The 22,684-nt window shown below is 39.4% G+C and overlaps 1 protein-coding gene across 6 annotated transcripts in view; it reads left to right on the top strand.

Annotated features, from left to right (window-relative positions):
* The first annotated feature begins 6,846 nt into the window (after nucleotides 1–6,846).
* mapta (microtubule-associated protein tau a) overlaps nucleotides 6,847–22,684 on the top strand; it is a 36,441-nt gene continuing 20,603 nt past the window's right edge. For 3 of the 6 annotated variants that reach the window (XM_062442462.1, XM_062442464.1, XM_062442465.1), the window contains exons 1-4: nucleotides 6,847–6,886; nucleotides 16,289–16,454; nucleotides 20,610–20,705; nucleotides 21,468–21,545. In XM_062442462.1, coding sequence (XP_062298446.1) covers nucleotides 16,307–16,454; nucleotides 20,610–20,705; nucleotides 21,468–21,545 — 322 coding nt within the window. In that variant the 5' untranslated portion in view covers nucleotides 6,847–6,886; nucleotides 16,289–16,306. The remainder of the gene's footprint in view (nucleotides 6,887–16,288; nucleotides 16,455–20,609; nucleotides 20,706–21,467; nucleotides 21,546–22,684) is intronic. The other 3 variants (XM_062442463.1, XM_062442466.1, XM_062442469.1) reach the window with 2 other exon arrangements.

Consider the following 22,684-nt stretch of genomic DNA (forward strand, 5'->3'; position numbering starts at 1 on the left):
AGTGAGGCTGTAAGGAGGTTTAATGTGGAACAAGAACCACTGATGCTGTGAAGTGTCTCCCTCTAGTGTCTGATATCACATTTGTTCCTCAACTATCAGCCAAGTCAGGTTATTGTCCTCATTCATTTCCTGAGTGGTTGACGAAACAATAATTCTAATTACTGATCAATCTTTTTTTAATTTAAGTGCAAAAATGCCACAAAAGAAACTAACTGGTAGCAGCTTCTCGAAGGTGAATATTTTCTAGTTTAAAAAAAAATTTAAAAAAAATTAGACGCTTAAAAAACAAGTTTAAAATCAAAAAGACCGATATAAATAAATACGTTTTCAGCTGTCGGTTAAAAATCTTCACAAATCCCACATCTCTAGATTTAGGTAGAGTATTCCATCATTTTGGAGCATAATTAAAGAAAGCTGCACTACCTATTCTCTTGTGCGCATAATTGTGTGTATTTAAAAAAAAACAAGTTGATCTGAGAGCTCGTGAAGGATTGTATAACGACAGAGAGTTAGAGCGATGTAGGTCGGTCCCCCAAAAATCATTTAAAGCTTTAAAAACAAGCAAAATAAGCTTAATATTTATTTTAACTTCAATGGAAGCCTTGCTTTGGTTAAAAGACTTGACATTTTTCATGTGACTGCTTTGATAGTTAGTAAAAAACGGTACTGCAGTACTCAAATCTCCAATCTGTTAGAGATAAATGCACGAATAAGTTATCTAAATAATGATCATTTTTTAACTACTTACTTATTGATAATGGAAGTAATTGTGCAGGTGCATGAGGGAGGTCAGGTGATGGAGATGGTGGGAACACTGAGGTTACTGCAGGGCAGGTGGGAATATCCGGATCTGGAACAACAGGAGCACACACAGCAGGGAGGGAAAAAAGCAGAAAAGGAAATGTGAGACTAGAAATTGGCTGTGACACAATTCAGTAATTGAAACTCAAAAATAATGAGTTAGAAGAGCAAGTACATACAGTAGTTATAGTAACACCACTAATTCTACAACACACATATTTCTGCAGGTATGCTGATAGAAATAAAACATTCACACATGATTGGCAGTTAGGGTTTATTTTATCTTTTTGCTCCCATTTTTTGGAGGTTATGTTACAGGATGTGATACTTCCTGTTTACATAGCTGGTGGTTTCTTATTTGACAGCGCTACAGATGTTTCTAAACAACTGACTTACATATCACTTAAGTGTGAAGGGATCGAGTGAATCAGAAGTTTGAAACTAGCTTGTGGTTGAACTGAGGAAGAACTTTACACACAAACTTAAGGATGGATGTGCAAACAGCTGCTGCAACCTGGTGGTCCCTCCTTGAACTTAACTTTAATTGGATTATAGAGACATGATGGGAGTGAATGTGAGTTATTTAACAGCAATCCAAAGGAATTATCACTACTTGTTAGTCTGATTTGGATAAAGCCGTGTTACACAACCCTCTCTGAGTTAGGGGCAGATGGTCAGTTTCTTCTTCATGTATTTTTTTTTACAATTATACCGACAGGAGTCTGAAAACCAAACTGGCATCCAAAAAACTCTTAACTGTGATGTGAAGTGCTTTACTGTGAAGTACAGTCCTCACTGATCTGCATCTACTGTCACAAGCAGCTCCCAAATACTTAAGCCAAGTCTTTCACTCTGGCGTCGCTTCAAAGAGAGAATTGTTGGTATCTAAACATGCCTGTCATGGTTAAAAAGATGTAATTATCCAACGGCAGAAAATGTTATCCGCGCAGCATCGTTTCACCGCAGGACTCTAAACAGAAACATTGTGGGAAAAATGCAACTAAATTTCTTTTTTTTTTTACAGTTTGAAAGAAGAAGAAGAAAAAAAAGCCCGTAAATCATTCAGCCGTAAACAGCACATTCATTCTTACCATGCGGGCTGGTCTGTGTTCACTTTATAAAACAACATAGTTTTCTTTCACTGGAGTTCTCACTGGCTTCAGGAAACAGCTGATGTTCCTTTTTTGCATGTTTTAAACCATCTACAATGCAGTTATACATGAAGTTGTGCATATTATACATTTAAAGATGTCAAAAAAATTATGCTATTATGTGTTTTTATCCTAAATAGTTCAGTCAAGAGCAGCTGGGCTGAAGTCCTGGCTGTTTAACCTCTGCAGGCTGGTTTGCACCTTCAGGTTAGTTGAGGTCACACGAGGTTCGTTAGCTCTCTCTGTTTGTTATGTGACATTTGTTAAAGTCATTAGAGTCACACGAGTCCAGGTGTGAATTGGTGTTAAAGGAGAAGATCACAATCTTTCATGTGTGTCTTAAAACAGCAGTCAGGTGTCCATATATGAACAGTGAATCCTTGCTGTAATCCTTCCTCCTGTTTATACTGACTATTAAAAGAAAGTGCTTTCAGTGTAAGAGTTTAAAAGTTGATGTGACACTTATATGAGGCTTCAGCAGTCTGAGTCATATCAAGTGGATATCTGCCGCTTTTACAGTCTTTTTAGCATCAAATTCCCTCTTTGTTTTTTTCATGTTGAGCTGTGGTGGAAGAATAGTAACAAAAAGAGGGACTTTGGCTCTAAAAAGACTGTAAACATTGAAACATATCTACTTGATTTGACTCATTTAGACAGCTGTAACTTCATATTAGCTTCAGATAAACTTTTAAATAAATTTTACACAGAAGGAGGACTGTGGATTTTGTCCCCCATCTTTTAGTTATCAGTGTATTATAAAGGGATCTTCTATTGGTTGATGAAGTGTGTGCCTGCAGGGTTTAATGTGGGGCAGATGGCCTGTAGGAGGTTGGATGGTATCAGGTCCATTGGTCAGGTAGTGGGATGAGAGTCCAACAGAAGCTTGGAGACCTCCTCTTCAGTCAGAGGGGGAGAATGAGAGGAGTAAATGGTTACTGATGGCAGAAACCTCATCAGAAAAGAACGAGGCAGACATGTCTGCAGTGAGCAGAGTGGAGGTCAGAGGAGGAGGCGGTTGGAGCAGTGAGTTAAAAGCATAAAACATTTTTTCGAGCATCTGTGGCGCCACAGATCCTGTTCTGATTGTAAGTGGTCTTAGCTGTTTTTCTCCTAGGGGGGAATGATGCTAGGATACACTGATAGTCACTGAGGTCAGTGGGCTCTCTGGATTTATGCCATTTTCTTCCATTTCCTGCTGCTCTGAGCCCCACCCTTGGCTCTCTGATGATCTCAGTGAGCCATGGACTAAAGGGGGCATTATGAGCAGGTCTTGGATGTTAGAGTGGGTGTGGGCGAGATGTGTTTTGGCTTGTGTGTGTGTGTGTGTGTGTGTGTGTGTGTGTGTGTGTGTGTGTGTGTGTGTGTGTGTGTGTGTGTGTGTGTGTGTGTGTGTGTGTGTGTGTGTGTGTGTGTGTGTTATGTGTTTATATTTCATATCTTATGCAATTGGACTGCTCAAATGTAGTTTCATTGTATACATACAATGACAATAAAGATCTATTGTAGAGGACTGAGATTGTTAAGAGAGGAAGGAGCAGAGTGTGTTTGTAGCCTGTGTGAACAAACAAAATCTAATTTTTTTGTGTGGCTATGTTCACATTCATAACTTTTATACAAACTACAAAGTCAAGAGGGTGTGACATGTAGCACAACGAGCTAGCGAAGCCGCAAACAAAACCACGTTCCTGCACATGCTCAGTAGCGTCCGCCTTACACAGAACTACTCTCTGGAGACTGAAAATGCGATTGTTTAGAGCTGTTTATAGAGAAACTAACTATCTCTGTGATAAACATGTCACTCAGTGCAGCAGTAATGCTCACTGACATGTTTTTAACAGCTTTTTGGACGACAACAGAGGTCTACAGAACAGAGGAATAAGATAAATCTGGCTTTGGATACACACACAACAATCTTAAGTAGATCAACCCATTGCTGGTTTGGCAATGAACATGAGATCTGTTGACAATAAGAGCCAAATCCTTTAAGTGCAACTTTAAACCTTCATGTAAGACCATTAGTCTGAACTCCACTCTTATTAATGTGGGTGGGAAATGTCCTCTATTATCTCCTCCAGGTAGCCTCAGATTGTTCACCACATGAGGATTTAAAGGGTGTGTAAAGGGAGATTTTCAGCCTCGGATGGATCCTACGGCAGCACCTGGCCCGCAGTGAACTCTCACCGCAGGATCAATCCAAATCCTCTCCAGCTACGCAGCTAGTGGCAGCTGTTGTACTGGGCAGGTTTCCAAAAGAGGGGAAAAAGAAAGACAGAGACAGAGAAAGAGAGAGAGAGAGAAAGAAAGAAGGCACAAAGAGTCTTGTCTAGCCAACACATCATGACCGCCTCAACATTCCCGAACAGATCTGACCGTCAATAATTCCACTGCTGTTTTCTGGAGCTGAATGGTTTCTCAACTTAGTGTAAAAGTTGGCAGCCAGTGTGTGATATTGAGAGGCCACAAGCAGGCCAGTGAGAGAGAAGTGACACAAGGGTGCACTGTTCAGTCCCCCAGGCCTCCACTGTCTTATGTGCCAAGACTCGACCTTTGTGTGCCGGCCACACTGATCTTTTACAGTACTTCTGTTCAGTCTGCCTGTTTCTCTCTCTCTCACGCACACAATCACTGCATGTTTTAAAATAAAGCTTTTGAAACATTAAAATAGATGTGCTTGGTTTTATTTCCCCCCCCTTTAAAGTCCAATTTAAATGACACCACTTTTCACTTGTCCTTTCCTGTGTGCTCTATTGAGAAACTAGAAAGGAGGCATTTATATTTTTAATTCTTTGGTCTCACGATGACATTTAAATGTGATTTTAGTTTGACTTATTCATCTTTTTCTGATATTTCAAACAGATGGAAATATTGCAGCTGTGTTTTGCATCTATTTAAACACTTTTCTTTATAATCCTGCCTGAAATATTCATGAAACTTTATGATCCGTAACAGGAATATTCCTCTATGACGCAGCTCAATCGAAGACAAACATAACAATAACAAAGAAGAAACAGTAAAAATAATTTATGAATGCTCACATCAAGTTGATTTATCTAAGGCCTTAGTTTGGCATTTCTTGGAAACTCTGTGCTCTCCCTCAGAGCTTAAATAAAGTTTTGTGGTTCTGAACAAAGCTGACTGCACAGCATGAGTTTATAATGACGCACAGACACCAATTAACCCTGTTAAAGGGTTAATTATTTGATTTCATTAGCTTAATGACACAGAAACAGACAGGCCGTATTCATAAACTGAAAATACATACATAATAAATAAATAAAACTTTAAAAACAAACAAACACTGAATTAATGAGCACATTTCAAAAAGATCACATAACTCAAAATGTGTTTAGTGATATGACTTAACAATTATAAATTAAAGGGAATGGTCTAGATCTGCTCTATGTGAAAAGTGCCTTGAGATTACTTTTGTTTTGATTTTATGCTATATAAATAAAGATTAACATTATATTTCTTTATATTTTAGGCCCATTTAAGTCACATTTTCAGTTCAATATCTAAAGTTTATTGAAATGTCATTCAAACCACATTCATAAGAAGACACACATGACAGAATGAGATATACATCCTCACAGGAGCAGATAACAATAATAATAATAATAATAATAATAATAATAATAATAATAATAATAATAATAATAATAAATCAAATAAGAATATTTAATTAATTTTCATAAATACGTAATCAAACATACTAACAGTCAATTGATCATACAGTCAAAATCAATTCTTTATTTCACATGTGGTCTATTGCAGTTAAACATACAAACACACATACAGCAGGTGTGCAGATTATATGATATATGATAAATATATGATGCCATACATAAAATGGCTAAAATTATGTGGACATATGCTGCTGTAACAATCTCCGTCTGCATTAAAGTTCAACCTGAACCTGTAGGATGGGGCTGAGGTCAGAGGTCAGTGCAGGTCAGTAAACATCTTTATTAACCTTCATGGATTTATGCAGGGGGGGTTTATCATGTTGAAACAGGAGCAAGCTGATCCCATAAATATCAAAGCACATTAATGTCTAAAATACATATTGCATCCTGTAGAATTGAGATTTCTCTTCACTTGAATGACTCCAGTGTTCATGACGCTCCTATCCAGCAGAATTATAATGTTTGCAAATTCAGTTTCCCAGCATGAAGGTTTAATGCATTTAGATTTAATTGACAAAATAATCTACCATCACATCTCACCACAGGATCCATGTAGTTGCTCTTAGGAGTGTTTGATCCTATCACATGATTTATATCAGCAGATATATAAAGCTTCTATATACTCAGGTTAGCATTTAGATTTAGTTTTAAAGCCTCCAACCATACTGCCAGGATGATAATTCAGAAAGAAGCTGAATCCTTTTATTTTCATTAATTTATTGTTGTTGGGAAAAAAATGCTGTTAAATTAAGCTGGAATCAGAATATAACTAATCTAAAATTTACTAAATTGTAGTGTATTGTAAGTAAAGGTTTCTAAAATACTTCTACATACTTATGGCTCAATATTATAATGCATCATCCAGCAGTGTGTTTCATCTTCATACAGTTAAAATGGGAAAGGAAAGCCCATATAAAACAATGACATCATTGAAATATAACAGTATTAAAGTGGTAATTAAGTGTAATTTTAAGATATTTTTGATAAAATAAGTATGTAATAAGATGCATGAGGGTTTATACGAAATGTAAACTCCTCTCCTTGTGGAAACACCGTCTTTGCAAAGTTCCCATCAGCATCTCTTTGTTTATAAAAGCTGATGGAGTGAATGCAGCTCATAGCAGACAGGTTGCATTTCACCACACCGTGCAGCGCCCCCCTCTGGCCTGCTGCTGCACTGCAACGAGAAGCTGTGAGCGCCCGGTGAGCGACTGCCTCTGAAGAGACAACACCGCTGTCTGCACTCAGGTAAGAAACCCCGACATATTTCATTTATTTAACCGATCAAATCTCTGCGCAATTACACCAAAACATCCCCGACGAGACGGCCGACACACGAACCAAAACGCAGCGTCGTAATTCTCCATCGGCATTCGTCTTGTCACTTAATATTTTTTGCATGAGGTGGGAGAGGTTGGGCCTCTGTGCGTTACACGTATAGAAATATTATGCACATGAATGAAATACATTTTCTTACATCATATGGCAACACAGATCCTCCTGCTGCAGCTTATTTCACTTGCTTAAAGGGTTTTAAATCAGACTTTAATTGCGTGCGTAATTCATCTCCATCGATCCTCTCCTACAATAAACACTGAAACGTGTTTTTGTTGCAGCCATCATCGCCTCCGATATTGGAGGAGGAATAGTCACCTCCCCACTAACACGGCATATTGCATGTTTTCTGCTCATTCCCAGCAAAGAGAAGAGAAAAAAAATGTCTCCATCATCCTCCGGAGCAGGTCCTTGCTTTCGCTTCAGCCACACGGATATCGTCCTTGCCCGCTGTGACAAGACTAATCCGCCAGAATATTTAGCCTATAATCTCATTAATAAAGGATGTCATGAGGACAATAATGTAATGTTATATCTGTAATGTTTGCTCCACTTTATGAGCAGTGGACACCTCTTTCCTTTGTCGTCTGATTTGAGCGCAGTGTGTATGTGAATGTGTAAATCTGAATTAGTCGCTTTTTCACGTTGTTGTTTTTCTACCTCCGTTATTCTGGATCCTTCGCTTCTTTCTTGCATCTGAGGGCCTAAAGGGGTTTCCTGCATAGCTGTGCGTGGCTCACAAATGGCCTCCTTTATTCTATAATGTGAAATTCTACATCTAATCCAATGCAAAAGCAATCCCTGGTGTATTGCATGCTTTAACGTGCCTCTCTGTTCTGTGTAGTTCATATTCGTATATTATTTAGAGAGCACATAGGGAATCCGAATGATGCAGCGCCTGTGCGCAAATGCCAAGCCCATTTTTCATTTTTTACCTAACAGTGGAGGCTGCCCGCACAGCAGCGCAGAGTATCTGCTGTCACACAACCAGAGCAGTGAACCAGACTGCTTATCTGACACATATGGGCTCTACAGTAATCCGCCCGGGTTCAGTGGACATGATCTGATCCACAGAAGGTGCATGCAAGCCTTTCAACCCCCCTTCACTCAATCACATGAAAAACAAAAGTGCTCCATATGATGTTTGCATGTGCTTTATAATACCTGTGGTCTGAAGGACTGGGTGGATTTGCGGGAATGAGGATCTCTTGTCCTCTTTTCTCTGCCTCGGACACACCTCTTTGCAGCCTCCTGGGAAGATCCTGTTTCTTGTTACATTGATGCCTGCAACAAACGGGCATGTTGTAGTGTGTAACTGCAGCTGGAAGCCATTCCAGACGGTCAGATGATGAGCTGGAAGGAGGGAAAGACATCTCAGTGTCATTTTAGTCATGTTTTGATGGGTTTCTGCAAGTTTCTGCAGCCGCTGGCATGAACTGCATGCTGGAGAAATGTGCTGGTGTGCACACAGTGAGGTCTTTGGGGTTGCACATCTGCTCCACCCTCACAAAGAATTGCTGATCTAGTTTTTTGTTGTTTTTTTCACATCTGTCTTAATACACATGGTTGTATGAACTTGAGTTGTTTCCCCTATTTATGAGTGTTGTATAAAAGGAGCAGTGTGTGTTTAAGAACTAGGGAGATATATTGGCAGAAATGGAATATAATAGAATAAAATCGCTGTGTTTTTGTTACATTAGAATGAGCCCTTTATATCTACATAGGGAGCGGGTCCTCATGAACCTCAAGGATGATAAAAACTATCTTTAGTTGCAGCTCTAATCTGCATAAAATAACAACAACAAAACCTCTCGTAACTGTGTTAAAGCAGCAGTTCAGGGATTTAGTTTTGCACTAAGGAGTTGTGAAAGATACATTTAAAAGATAATGGTCCAAATCAAAGCAGCAGTAGCTGAGATATCTTTCCCTTCATTTCCTATTATGGGTCAAAAACACTGCCAACGTTTCCAATAATGCAAATCAACAGCATCTTTCCACAAGCCCTCCCTCCATCTCTGGTGGGGGAGACACTCAGAAGATTTCTAGATTCCAAGCTAGAGCCCAAGAGTCAACCCCAATGACATCATTATGACATCACTGGGGTTACTTTCTCAAACTTGCCCCTCTTAGCCCACAGAAGACATTAGACAGCAGTAAATACAACACAGGTCCTCCTCGTGATGGATAAACTGATCTTCACCATGGTTATAATTTGTGAAGTGTCCTTTTAAGACAGATTTGAAAAAGTCAGAACAGATCCTTTCATTTTTAAATTTGAACTATTAGTTATTTTTTTTTCATCTAGTTTAATGATTTTAATTTTTCCAGGATTTAATTTCCAATATTTCTTTGTTCAGACATTGAGTGCCTCATATTTTCTTGATTTTCTTGATGTTTTGAAGTGAGAAAACACCAGAGACAATGATGTAACAGGACTTTACAAATATATGATAATGTACTTAATGAACCAAAACATCACAAATCCAAACTGAAGAATATAATTACATCCTCAAAGATGCAGACTAATTGCAGTGTTAGAGGCCCTTAACTGAAACAGTCACTCTCCTTCATTTGGCTGCTGATTTCATTGACTCATCAGCGTCAGTGACATTGCCTCGAGCGTCAGCATTATGAAATGAATCAACACTGAGGTGCTTCATTCTGCAGAGACTGGCGGGCTCCGGTCCAGAGGTGACGACATGCCGCTCGCCCAGTTTTTGAAAGGTTCTGCTCGAAGGAGCTCAGGCTGCAAACACAACAACATCACTTCATTTTGCTGCTCTGCAGTCAAGCTTTTAATTCACTTATTCAATACTATATTTGGCTCAGATATCTGCTGGAGAGCTGGAACTATTTGTGTAGATGATTGAATATTAATTGGCAAGTATTTTGATGATTGATGAATTACAAATATTCTCTGGTTCCAGCTTCTCAAATGTGAGAATTTGCAGTTTTTATAAAGTGTCTTTGGGCAAAAGACACAATTTGACGATTTCAATTTCAGTTTTAGAAAATTGTGACAGATATTTTTCACCATTTCCTCTTTCATTCTTTTTTTTTAATCTTACATTTTATAGGCAGAATTATCAACCAAGGAAATAATCAGCTGATGAATTGATAATGAAGATAATTTTAGCTGCTGCAATCTACTTCCTCTCTTCTGACATTTTCTGATCATCAAACATAAATTCCTTTAACTGAATATTATCCCATTGATTCCCCGGGCTTATCCTGTAGCAAATATCATCATCCGGGTGTGTCATAAGAAAAAAGACAAGATATAGAGTTTGAATGTTCTTCCAGAAGAAGCTGTTCAGACGTCTTTCCGGTTTTGTCGCCTCGTTAAGGAGAAGAAAAATTGCCACAGCGGGATTGAAACTGCATTCTTGTACGCAGTTAATTGGCACCATGCTGATGGAGGACTTTGGCTCATTGCATCAGTAGATAAGCGTGTGTTTGTGTTGCGTGTATGTGTGTGTGTGCTGACGGATCAGGTCATGTAGCTCTGGGTCTTGTGTGCATATTGAAACATGAAGCAGCAGGAGTGTCTGAGGTTTATGACATGCTGCACCATGACAACGCAGAGAGGAATATTTTGAATTCCACATTGAAAGACTGTCGACTCTGCAAACTGAAACTGGAAGCATAATAATGTAACAAATATGGGATTTTAAGAAGGTGCAATGTCTTGAAGCTTGAAAGGGGGATGTGTGGAAAGGTAGCAGGGTGTGTTTTACATCCTGAAGGTATGAAAACAAAAGTGGAAAAAGCTACTAAACACGTTTGTTTGTAGCTGCTGAGCAAGAGGTCGGTGCTTTGAGATGTTTCCCCCTCCCTGCAGCGCTTAGATGGAGGGCGAAATGAAAAGCAGCTCCACCTTCACTCCAGCCCCCTTCCACACTGCAGGGCCAGGCACACATTAGAAAAGGTAGAGAGTCAGTCTGTGTGTGGCTGCCAGAGGCGGGGAGGCTGGGCGAGAAGGCAGAAAGGGAACGATGAGGAAAGTAGGTCAGAGATACAGAAGCAATCAAGCATGAGAGCAGCATCCTCGTCTCTGAGCTCCACTAGAAGCAGCGCTGGTGAGCAGGCAGGCACATACACAGCATCCAGACAAGCCGCTTTGTTTTTAGGGTTTCTGTTGGCTTTTAACTCTGACACGATAAGACATGGATCGACGTAAAATTTGTCAGCAATTTTAAGCTTATATCGAGCAAAAATGAAAGAAAAAAAATGCTTTGCCTCCAGAGTCTGAAGGATTTGATGCTTCTCTCTGGTTTATATCATCATAAATTGAATCTCTCTTTGTTTTTTTGGGGGTCAGACACAACAAGCATTTCCAAGATGTCTCCTCAGGGGCATGCTGCTCTACTTTTTGGCATTTCATAGGTTAACCCGTTCAGGCCCACCTGACTGAAAACACAATATTTTTTAAGGTTTCAGTTGCGTACTCTGATGTGCATTAGTGCTTAATGAATTTGTGCAACCAACGATTATCATCATTTCCAGTGAATCTGCAGATTCTTGTCTTATCTGGTTTATAAAATGTCATAAATTGATGAAAAGTGCACATTACAGTTTACTAAATCTAAAGGCGATGTCATCGAATTGCCTGTTTGTTTGGCTACAATCCAAAAATCCTGAAGATATCCAGTTTACTGTCGACTAGGACAAAGAAAAGCATCAAATCATCAGATTTGAGGATTACAACCAAATAAATGTTACTGTTTTTAGCTCAAAAAAATGACATTAACAATTAATTGATTAGCGAAGTAGTTTCTGATTAATATTCTGCTGATCAGTGTATCGAGTAATGGAGTAGTCATTTGATCAAGATAATCAATGAATCACATAAATCAACTGCTTAGCAACAATGGCAAAAAATCACTGCTTCTGGCTTCTTAAATTTAAGCATTTCCTGATTTTCTTTGTCTTATATGCTTATAAACTTTATTTAACACCTAAAAAAACATTATTTTGGGGTTTTAGTTTGAAAAAACAAGACATTTTGAAGAAGTCACCTCACACACTGAAAGCTTGTGATGGCTTTTTTCACTGTTTTCTGACATTTTGTTGTAGGCAGATTAATCAACAATGAATTTAATTGTTAATTTAAGCTCTACTTTGCTATTTGAAAATGACCATAATAACCAAAAAGAATCTGGAAGAGATCAATTGAAAGAGGTGAGCAGAGAAAGACCCTGTCGGTGTGAAACCTCGCCCTAAGCTCGGGACCACATGAAGATCAAAGAAAGGACAGGATCCCCCAGAGTTTTGATGCTGGGTGGTAGTGTTGGTGGAGATTTGACCACTAGGTGAAAGATGGAGGATCACAGATGAATTTCCTGAGACATCTTAAAGGTCATGGTGGTGATGGGGGTTGGGGTGATGAGCTGCTGATATTTAAAGAACAATATCCAGGGACCGACATGCACAAACACGAGCAACGTTGGCCAGATATGCTGATGGGATTTTGATAGAAGAAATGAGCAGAAAGTCACCTAAGAGGAATAAAGATAGAATATGAAAGGGCAGATCCTTCCTCACTGAATTGTTGCCAATGCTTCAATCAACACGTCAAATTAAATGATGAAATATAGTGTTTGAGGTTGAGCTCCAGAGTGATAAATAATAATAATATCATTATGAAACAGTGCCTTCCAAACAAGTTATAGAAATCACCATTGCAAAAATTAACACATTACACTATGGTGAAGGTTTGGTCATGTTTACTTAAGGTTCACACATGGCTTCATTCTGGTTGAGGAAACCTTGTTGAACAAACAGTTCAACCACCCTCGACTCCCTCTGCTGCTACTTCCTCCTTTGAGTCATCATTACTACGACCGATAAAAGGCTTTGTCCCTTTAACGTAAACATGTGATGCTGGGAGGACAGTCTGCCTTCATCACATGTTCATTTTTAACTACCAGCACCACAGAATTGCTGATCCAGAAGTTGGAACCATGATGTGACTCTACCGGATGCCAGATGTATCGATTCGAAGCCATTTTGATTTATAAAATGAGTGAAAACAGCAGTCGGCAGAGGCCTGTGGAAGCTGTAAAGTTATTCATTAAACCATTAGTAGTTATAGGTTAAGCTAAAACATCCTCACTTTCAGTCTTTAGTATGCAAAAATCACTTGATCCTACATTTCCCATAATGCAACATGATGATGCACATAATGCATGCTCAGTAGCCTCTTTTCATTAGATCCACTCTGTCTACTGAATGCTTACATCTCTCCAACTCTAAACTCTTCCGCTCTCTTAAGCTCCAATAACCGAGCATTTTCTCCGGTCCAGATGCTTCGTCGCCTCTTTGGTGCATTTCATGTTGTGCTTAAGGTCAGGCAATACACACAGTTGCAGGCAGTGTCATTGCAGCACGCTTGGGGCTCCTGGAGCTGTGTCAACATCCCTGTTGACCGAGCTCCTTGCAGAGCCATCTGAGCGGTTTGCTAGAACGCCGGGGCCTGTGCCAAGATTACATTTTCACACGCCCCTGAGAGGAACAAGCTGCATCAGCAGACCTTTGGGCCTTTTCCCCTTCATGAGACTGCAACAAAGACGGCTGTCATGTTGTCTTTCTGCAGCAGGTGAAATTTGTGTGCGTGTTTTGGCCTAAAGCAAATTATCAAGAGGTTCTGGCCTCAATGCAGTGAGTGACAAACCGGTTTGTTAATGGAAATAAAAAGAGTAGACCGCTCCGAGAAGCTTGATTCATGGGAAGAAATACACATGAAAAAGGTTTATTTTTCCGCAGTCTAGTATTTTGTGCCTTTTATACAAGCATTAGAGAAAGATTTTAATGTAACCATGACTTACATAATTCCCTCTGTGCGTTTAATCATCAGCTCATGGATCCAGTTCTTATCAGCCTTGAGTTTGTTTGCTCTCTAACTGTCGGAGCTCCCGGATGCAGGGTGAACGGCCTCTCAGAGGGATTGTCTTTGTTGGCAAGGGTGCAGCTTTCTTGTTGTTTGGATTCTGTCATTTGTAATGACACAATGAGAGTTTTGTCCGGGAGCTCTCTCTCTCTCTGTATGTGTGTTTGTGTGTGTTTGTGTGAAGATGTCAGAGTATGCCATTCATTAGAATTTCAATGGGGCACAAAAATGTCACTCTGCCATTTATAATAAATTTGGACTTCCTCTATTTTTGTCATTTTGACCTCTTTGAACATTTAAGCTGGTGTTATTCTATATTTTTCTTATTGTGAGCAAATCCCATAAAAGAAAACCCTAAAACACGTCGTTGTGCGTCTCTCTTTATGACCTCCCTGCCCTGTCTGTGGCTCTCAGCATAGCTGGGTTGCAGACCTCTGAATCGCTGCCCACATCTTCGACTTTTTCAGCACTGGCGGCTGTTTTTCCACCATTTGGAAAACCAACCGAGCCAATCAGAGCTGTGTGGGCAGGATTAGGACATGGGGACGTCATGTTCCTGTGGCACAGCCAGAAAAACTGGCAGGAAAATTACAACAATCGTGGACCAGATCGATGCAGCCGCACAGGTTGTAAGTCCGCTAACAGAACTGACAACTCTAAAACCGGCATATTACTGCAATCCACGATACCAACGTTAACTGCTACTAACAGCCTCTACTGCTGTATCGAAATTAAAATGAAATTGGTAGGTTAGATATGTAACTTGCAACTAATTGATTAGAGAAAAAAGGCTAACATGAATTTAGTCTGATTATCAGGCTGCGCCAAGCTTGTTTGTTTGAGTTTCTAAATATTTAAGAAAACGGGTCATAAATATAAAGTTTTTTTTTTTTTTTAAGTTCAGTAATTTCCTTAAACAGCTGGGCATTGTGGTTTTTAGCAAATGGTACTAAAACTGGGGACTATTTTCAGCGGCGGATGAATCCATATTTGGTATTTCCCAGCAGGGTTAAGTTTAGGGTTAGTAGGATTGTGTTTGTGGGATTGAGTCAAACTAAATTACAGTGTGTGTTCATGGTGATGAAGGAACATGTCACCAACTACAAGTTTGGATAAACTTTAAGCTTTTATGACACAGAGGAATAAGATAAAGGTTTTGGATACAGAAAATGTTAGTAGTTTTGGTGTTTTTTTATTGGGGCTTGTTAACAATAATAAAGAAATACAGAGTTGCGTCAGACTTGTCCTTTAAAACAAACTGGGCTTTTGTCATCTCTGTGTCTCACTAAGGAGCATTTTGAGTCCTCTTTGTGCTCTTTGTGGTCTTTAGCGTGTTTTTTTTGGTCAGATCTGGTTGACGCTTTGTCCCATTCATGCCGACTGTGGAATGTTGTTTAAACATCAAGGTCAGGAGATACGAAGGTACGCAGGAGGGAAGGTCACATAGCTGAGCCTAGTGTGCCTTTAGAGGAGTTTTTATAGGGTTGGGTAACCACGGCAACAGTATAGGCAGTTGCATCACTGAATACTATATGAGGGAAAGTGTCCTGTAGTATCTAAACATCTACATCTACAGGCTTTAAAGCAGCAGCTCTGAGAGATTAAACTGAGTCATGTTGATGTGCCAAACTGGGCACGAGGTTGAACATAAATATCAGAATCTAGCAAATCTGCATCGCAAACACAAACACGGAAAGAGCAGTTTGGATGCAGAGACTGATAATGCCATAAGCCGTCTGCTCCCGCGGGGCTCTGTTTGTGTGCGTTTTTTAATATGTGTGTGTGTGTGTATGAGTGTGATAGAGACAGAGGTTGTGTGAGAGGGCAGTGAAGAAAAAGAAAAAACATGATTTGAACTGAAAACTGCTGATGTAACCAGAGGCTTTGGTTTAATCTGATATGTAATCCTCTTTTTTTTATGAGATTTGACACAATTCACATCTCGCCGGTTGATGGGGGAGCATGTCAGGATTGTGTGGTATATTTCCTGTGGCGCTGTATACAGTGTTAGCACCTTAATGACTTATTTTATATGGCGCCACGTGAACCGCAAGTGACAGTGACTGAAACGGTTCAGAAGGTGGTCATTGGTTGTTTAGGAAGTGCAACTTATCACAGTGCAGACAGCGTGCACATGAACACGAGGGACTATTTTTGTCTGTGGGGTGTAACATGAAGCGCCGACCCCACGTCAGGAGGTATAAATAACTGTTTTTTCAGACGCAGTGTCTGTTTACATTTTGTGGTGACAGCCTGGATTTTGCACACCGGAAGATAAAAGTGTCCATGAAGTACGGCATCATTATGTTTAATCCTTAAAACTTTTGAATTTGTAGCTTGTTTCATATGTTTGAACCCCATCATGTGACCCGTCCTGGACGTCCTGTCCTGATCTTCACTTGCTTTGGGGTTGTGCTCTGTTGTAGCCTGACCTGCGACTGGCAATGGACTACACGAACAACGCCTCCAACAGCTACAGCTCTGGAGACAACATGAGCTCCTCCTTAGCCAACATGACCATCAACGAGCAGCACCACCAGGAGAACGGGGTCCAGATGGGACACAGAAGCCCCGGAGATGCCAAAATGAAAGGTCAGACATGAGAAAGAAAGACAAACCAGCACAAAGAGAAGCTGCCACTCTGAATATTTCCAATAAATACGACTAAACAGTAAACACGAAGGATATAGAAAAAAATTACATAATTCTTCTGACATCATTTATGAATCATAGAGATGTGTGGTCAACTCTGATGTCTTAATTTAATCCAGAAATGTACCAAACTCTTGGATAAAGCCACATGTTTGCTGCACAAAATGAAAATCTCTTAATAAAAAGGTAGTAATAGGCCAGTGTTCAGTTTCCAAGGCAACAGCTTTATCAATTTATTTAGATTATTTTAAATTAGCATTCAGCTTTATAAAGGTAGGAATAAGTAATTAGTGCTCTGCAACAAAAAATGTCTGTGCAACTAAAGGTAAAAACAGTTATATATTAAGATAGACAACGTTTGTTACTTATAGATCATCTGATTAAATTTGCTTATATTTTGAGTGAAATTCTGAACGTATATTAAGCAGCAATGAAAATAAGTAAAATATAAGAATACGCTGCAACATAACCAGGATTAGATTATAAATAGCATTTATTTATATAGTTTATATTTGATAATAGGGCTGGAAAACTGTTCTAGCAATGTTAAATATATTTTATAATAGATATACAGTAAATCACAATATGGTGAAAGTATGCTAAATCACTCTGATGCTCAAAGCCGTAAACTTTGCCACTGTTTCTGTTCATGTCTGTGAATCACAGAATAAAAGAATTAAAACTCAATTAAACTCAGTCAAATCGTTACTGATGCACCATGGGATATGTAATATAAGCAGGCAAAGGGGATATGACAAACAAACAAATTATTAAACTAATCAAATAACTAGCAAAAGAAAGTAATTTAGTCTAAATGAGCAAACATCTAGAATAATCACACAATTAGTATTATAAATGCTATATTTAAAAAACAATAAACAGCTCCCTCATAAGTGTTAATTAAAACTTAAAGCTGGTAATCATTCATTCATACAGCAGCAGAAACTGGTGGAATGATAATATAAGAGTTATGAATCTGCAGATAAGTGATAAATGACGGCTTTTGATTCTTTACTATTTAACACAGCACATCATTTTATTATCAATAAGCTTAAAGTCCAGTTGAGACGGCATTTCGAGATTATTATCACATCCGAATCGTGACATATTTCCGAGTGAAACGGGACAGAAAAGGACGTAACATCGGGAGGAACATTGAAAAGTGGGAGTGTCATAATGAATCTCCGTGCCGCTAAAAGTTGAAAATTGATGAGTGGACGTCATGATATCATTGGTTGAAACTGGTTGGTTCAAGCCTACGTAAGCACACGACATATTTTGTTTGAAAAGAAAGAAAACATGATGGGATTCTGATACAAGAATGCAAAGAAACTGATTTTTGGGGGTTTTTCTTGGCATTAATAGGTGCAAAACATGAATGGGAATGTGATCTAAAAGGGTTAAAACACTTCAATATTAGTATATATTCTCTACTTTTCCATCTGACCCAGCTGACTAATGGATAAATTAGCGGTCGACAGGTCAAAGTTCGACCTCAGTCAGTGTATATAAAGGCTTCATGTTAGAGGAGCATTTACATTTCTATGTATAGTTTTCCTAAAAGACACTGTAGTGTATTTAGAGTCGGGGCAGAGGCCGTGCACCCAGAGTTTCAACTGTGCTTTGTTTTAATCCCTCTTTACATAATGGATACAAGACATGCTCGACTGGCCCTGAGAGCCTGACTGCAGCTGCACTGTGCTCTGTAATCCCAACATCTGGGTCAGAACGAGCCCTGTCTCCACCCTCACTGCCGACTGAGCTAAACAATCAGGCTTTTAATGGTGCAACGCAGCATCAACTTTAAAAAAAAAAAAAAAAAAAGATAGAGAAGCAGACTGAAAGAGTTATTAATGTGAAAGCAGCGAATAAACGGCAACTGGAGGAGCCGCTGTGTTTGTAAAATAAATAAATGACAGCCCCTGATAGCTCAGCGTGTAGCCGATAGTCACTTTCAGACTGTGTTTTTCTCCTTCTGATCCCAATCAACCATATGGCCAATTAGTACGTAGCTTAGAATTCCCCAGTTTAAAGCCTTCACTAGTGCTGTCATTCTTCCCGTTTCCATTTCCCATTGCTTTATGTACGAGCAGGAAGCAGCACTCAGTGTCAGGGCCGTCCGCAGAGGTAAACAGCACATTAATCAACGGGGAAACACATAGTGAGTATCTCTATTGACCTGTTTGAGTAGGAGACGTAGATGAGTAGAACATTGTGAAGTATTTGTAGTGTAAAGTTAGTTTGTGTGGGTAGTTTAAAGGGCAGTGTAGAACAGTAATTGTGTAATTTAACATTTAATGATCATCTCGGTGCTGAAGAGAGTCGTCATTTTCTGTAAGAATCTTACATTTAACTTAAATTTGACCTTAATTTCAGGCCTTTTTAAAGTCCCTGCACACCCACACAGGTGTTTTCTGTCACTCTGTCTGATTGGACATCTCCTCAGGACTGTATGAGTTTGTACAGAGTATGTTTGCCTGCTGGGAAACTTTCAAAATCAATGAAATTCAGGCACCCCTGGTTCCAAAAGTCCCATTCGACTTCCCATAGACGATATTACATGACTCACAGTGGGAGCTCTACTACAGCTGGGATTAACATAAAACTCTCCCATATCTGTTTCAGATTTTTTTTACATTTATAATCTGGCAGATGCTTTCATGCAAGTTTAAGTTTAAGAGGAAGAAAAAGAAATGCATTACAATTCATGAAAAAGATGTTAAAGATCAAACGGTACAATAAACAAACATCGGTAATTGTTGGGGAAGAAGTTAATTGTATAGCTAGGTTTTTACTTGGCTTTTAAAAAAGTGTTTCAATGAGGTTGATCTTTAATTTTTGTTGGTAAAGTATTTCAGATTTTAGGTGCGTAAGCAGAGAAACTTGTGTCCCTGAGTCGTTTACAAGTGAGTTAAGACAATGAAGCTTTAGAGGACAGCGACTCAAAACAGCCATGGTACAAAATCTCAAATAATTGAGCAGGTACAAATTCAATAAGAAAGATTTCTTTGCTTTTTATTAAAGTAGAGAAGTGGACACGAAATAAAACTGCAACAATTAACCCTCTCTCAGTTCCCCCCTGTACTGTAGCCTGGCACCTTTTTAAATGTGGCTGTATACTACTTCAGACATGCTTGTCTTGACGGTGGAAAAACCCATTAAACTCTCTCCACCCGCACCTTTTTACGACGTCTGTGCACGGTCATTTCTGTAACTTTGCTGAACGGACAAGCCGACATTCATACCCACAACCACATCGTGATTGGTCAGCTGTACAGAGATGAAAGGTGTCTGGGTTTGAACTTCATTCTCTAGATCTCCTTTTTCATTCATGACACAGGTATTTCCGTCACTTTTCACGTGAACAAACGTGCGACACAATGACGACGTCTTCCAGGAGAGACGGTCTGAAAATATGCACCATTGTCCTCGTATTTAAACAATATCGCGTCTCCCCCCGTCCCCCTGTACACTCTCTACTCTGTGACGTTTGGCTTCTCACTACGCCTTTAAGAGAAGTTGTTCGAATCGTCTGTTTGATTCCTGACGTGGTCGTTCAACACGTCATAAGAACCAGTTCTGAGCTTCAAATGCACCCAACTTCAACCTGAGTCCAATCAGCGTAAACTGAAAACACCTGTGCTGGTGTGAAAGGCCTTTAACGACTGTCTGCAAAATCTGGTTTAAACCCGTCATAAATCATGTTGTAATTATGTCCAAGTGCAGTATTTTATATGTGGTTTTTCTGTGTTTATTTGACCGGTCTGGAGGGAAATTAACAATGAAAGCTTGTTTCTCTGCATTCCTTGTGTATGTAAATCATTCATCAAATACTGTCACATTATTTAAAATGGTGCCTTATTTGATTTTTGTCCCAACCGTTTGTTAGGAGTCAAATCTTAAGTGATGAATGTGTTTTTTTATTCACTGAAACGGAGATAAGCAAACATTTTCCCACAACTCTGGAATAACACAGATTGTTGTCATCATGGGGTTTTTTATTTAACCATTTTTTGATTCCTGTGCTTCCTGGTAGTTTCATCTCCTTCAATGATTTCCTCCAGTTTGACCTCCAACTTACCTTTTAATTCACAGAGAGCGAAGCGGCAGAGCTCAATGAAAATGGGGTGAAATCTGTGTCTGAACTCTCTGAACCAGAGAGCAGCCACTTTGATGACGAGGTGGAGCCCGGTACGCCTTTCCTTGCATGCATCACCTCCTGAAGCTTGAACACCTAAAGACCACTGTTAACACAACTTAACCCCTTATTTTAACACCTTTTAGTTTTACTTTTAAAACTTCCCTTCTTTACAAATAATTCTCCTTTGTTTCAGAGATAGAAATCGGAGAAATGTTCCTCTTGGTTTGTTGATTTCATTCTTCCTCACAGTTTTTTTAATTATTTTCAGCTGTCCAACTCTAACACCTCTTGGTTTAAATATGGGTTTTCCTGCCTGTGTGCTAATGTATGCTGTGAACCTGCTTATTTGCCTGATATTTATAGCCCACTTGTGATAGCGAGGCACATGCAGTTGTGTTGTCACCACAGACAAAGTGCAATAAGAGCCGATTACCCAGGGAACACGTAGAGCGACCTCTTCACGAGCCTCAGATCACTGACTAACAAGAGAAATAATGGCTCTCTGTGCTTGTAAGAATTAGCCACAGTAGCTCCACTCCAGTTTGGGTCAAGCATGCTTTGATCATAAGTATCGAGAGTGACGGCTTGTCCAAAGCGTAGTGGGAGGGTTTGAAAAGGCTCCTTGATCTGTTAAACATCTCCGAACATGAGAAATACCACAGCTGACCCGTCGCTGCAAACACAAGGTCAGGAGCTGTCATTCCTACGCAGATTAAGATGAGTAAACTTGAGGAAAGTCTGTTAAATAAGGGGCTTAAAGGGAGTTTAACAAATCCTATTCTCTGATTTACTGACATCTATTTGTCTGACAGCTGAAGTGTCTGCAGAGAAAGTTCCGTCTGAGCTCTCCGAAATACAGAGCGCCTCATGTGAAGATGAGGGCCAACTCGGTACGCCTCTTGTCTCTGAGCTCTCTCCTCTCTCTTTCTCTCTCCTTGTAGTCGCTTGTGCATTCATTTGGTTTTCTCCCCCGGCATGTTTTAAAAAAGGAGTAGTTTGACTTTTTGGGGAAATGCACTTATTTGCTTTTTTTGGTGAGAGTTTGATGAGAAGATCGAAACAGCTCTGTCCAAAAGTGTCTAAAGCTCACTAACTAAGGTTTATTCAGACTGATAACAGCCCTGCATTAAAACTGATGGTGTGTTGTTCAAGGTACCAGTCAGATAATGAAGTACAATCCACATTTTTTATCTAGTTTATTTAGTTTGTGCAAAATCTGAAGTGTTAAAACGACAATTTGGAGTTTCACAGGAAGTTAATGCCTGATTTTTTTCATATTAATAACTTAATTTTTGTTGCCATCTTGAGTTTAAAGAGGTCAAAACTCTTGTCTCATTATAAAGTCGTTCTTCATATTACAAGTTTTGACCTCTTTCAGATTTCTTTTCTTCTCCGTGCATCTTGAAAGTAGGTGAAGTTGTGCCAGAAATCCCTATTCTGCGTCATCTTGAGGTTTCCAGCTGGCCAAGAAATAGTCCAACACATAAACCCCCTAAAAAATGCAACTATTTTTACACACTGAGCATCACAGGTGCTGGTTGGCAGCTTTTGTTACCTTTGGACAGAGCCAGGCTAGCTGTTCCTCCTTAGTCTTTATGCTAAGCTGAGCTAAATGCTGCTGGGTATAGCTTCACGTTGAACGGAGTCTTCTAACTCTCGGCATGAAAGCAAATGAGCACTTTTCCCGAAATGCCGATCTTTTGCTTTAAGTTTCCTGACCAAATTGGTCTGCTCTTTTGTATTTATTGTTTAATAAAGCTGACTCCCTTGCTTTTATTTCAGCGCTATGTTTGGATTACAGTGTGATTTTGGTTTGTCTTCACTTTGGCTTCATTTGGGTTTTTTTTTTTTTTTAAATGCTTGCTCTGATGATTAAATCTCTGCTGCTTTCAGAACTGCAACATGATCATAAACAGACTGTAGAGGCAAACATGTCTCTTTTTTCTTTTCTTTTTTTTTTAAACAAAAAGATGGTTACATCCTGGCTATTTCAGAATGAAAGGAATGGCCAAACCACAGGCAGATTTAA

This window comes from Scomber scombrus, chromosome 21 (assembly GCF_963691925.1).
Source record: "Scomber scombrus chromosome 21, fScoSco1.1, whole genome shotgun sequence".
Taxonomy (NCBI): Eukaryota; Metazoa; Chordata; class Actinopteri; order Scombriformes; family Scombridae; genus Scomber; species Scomber scombrus.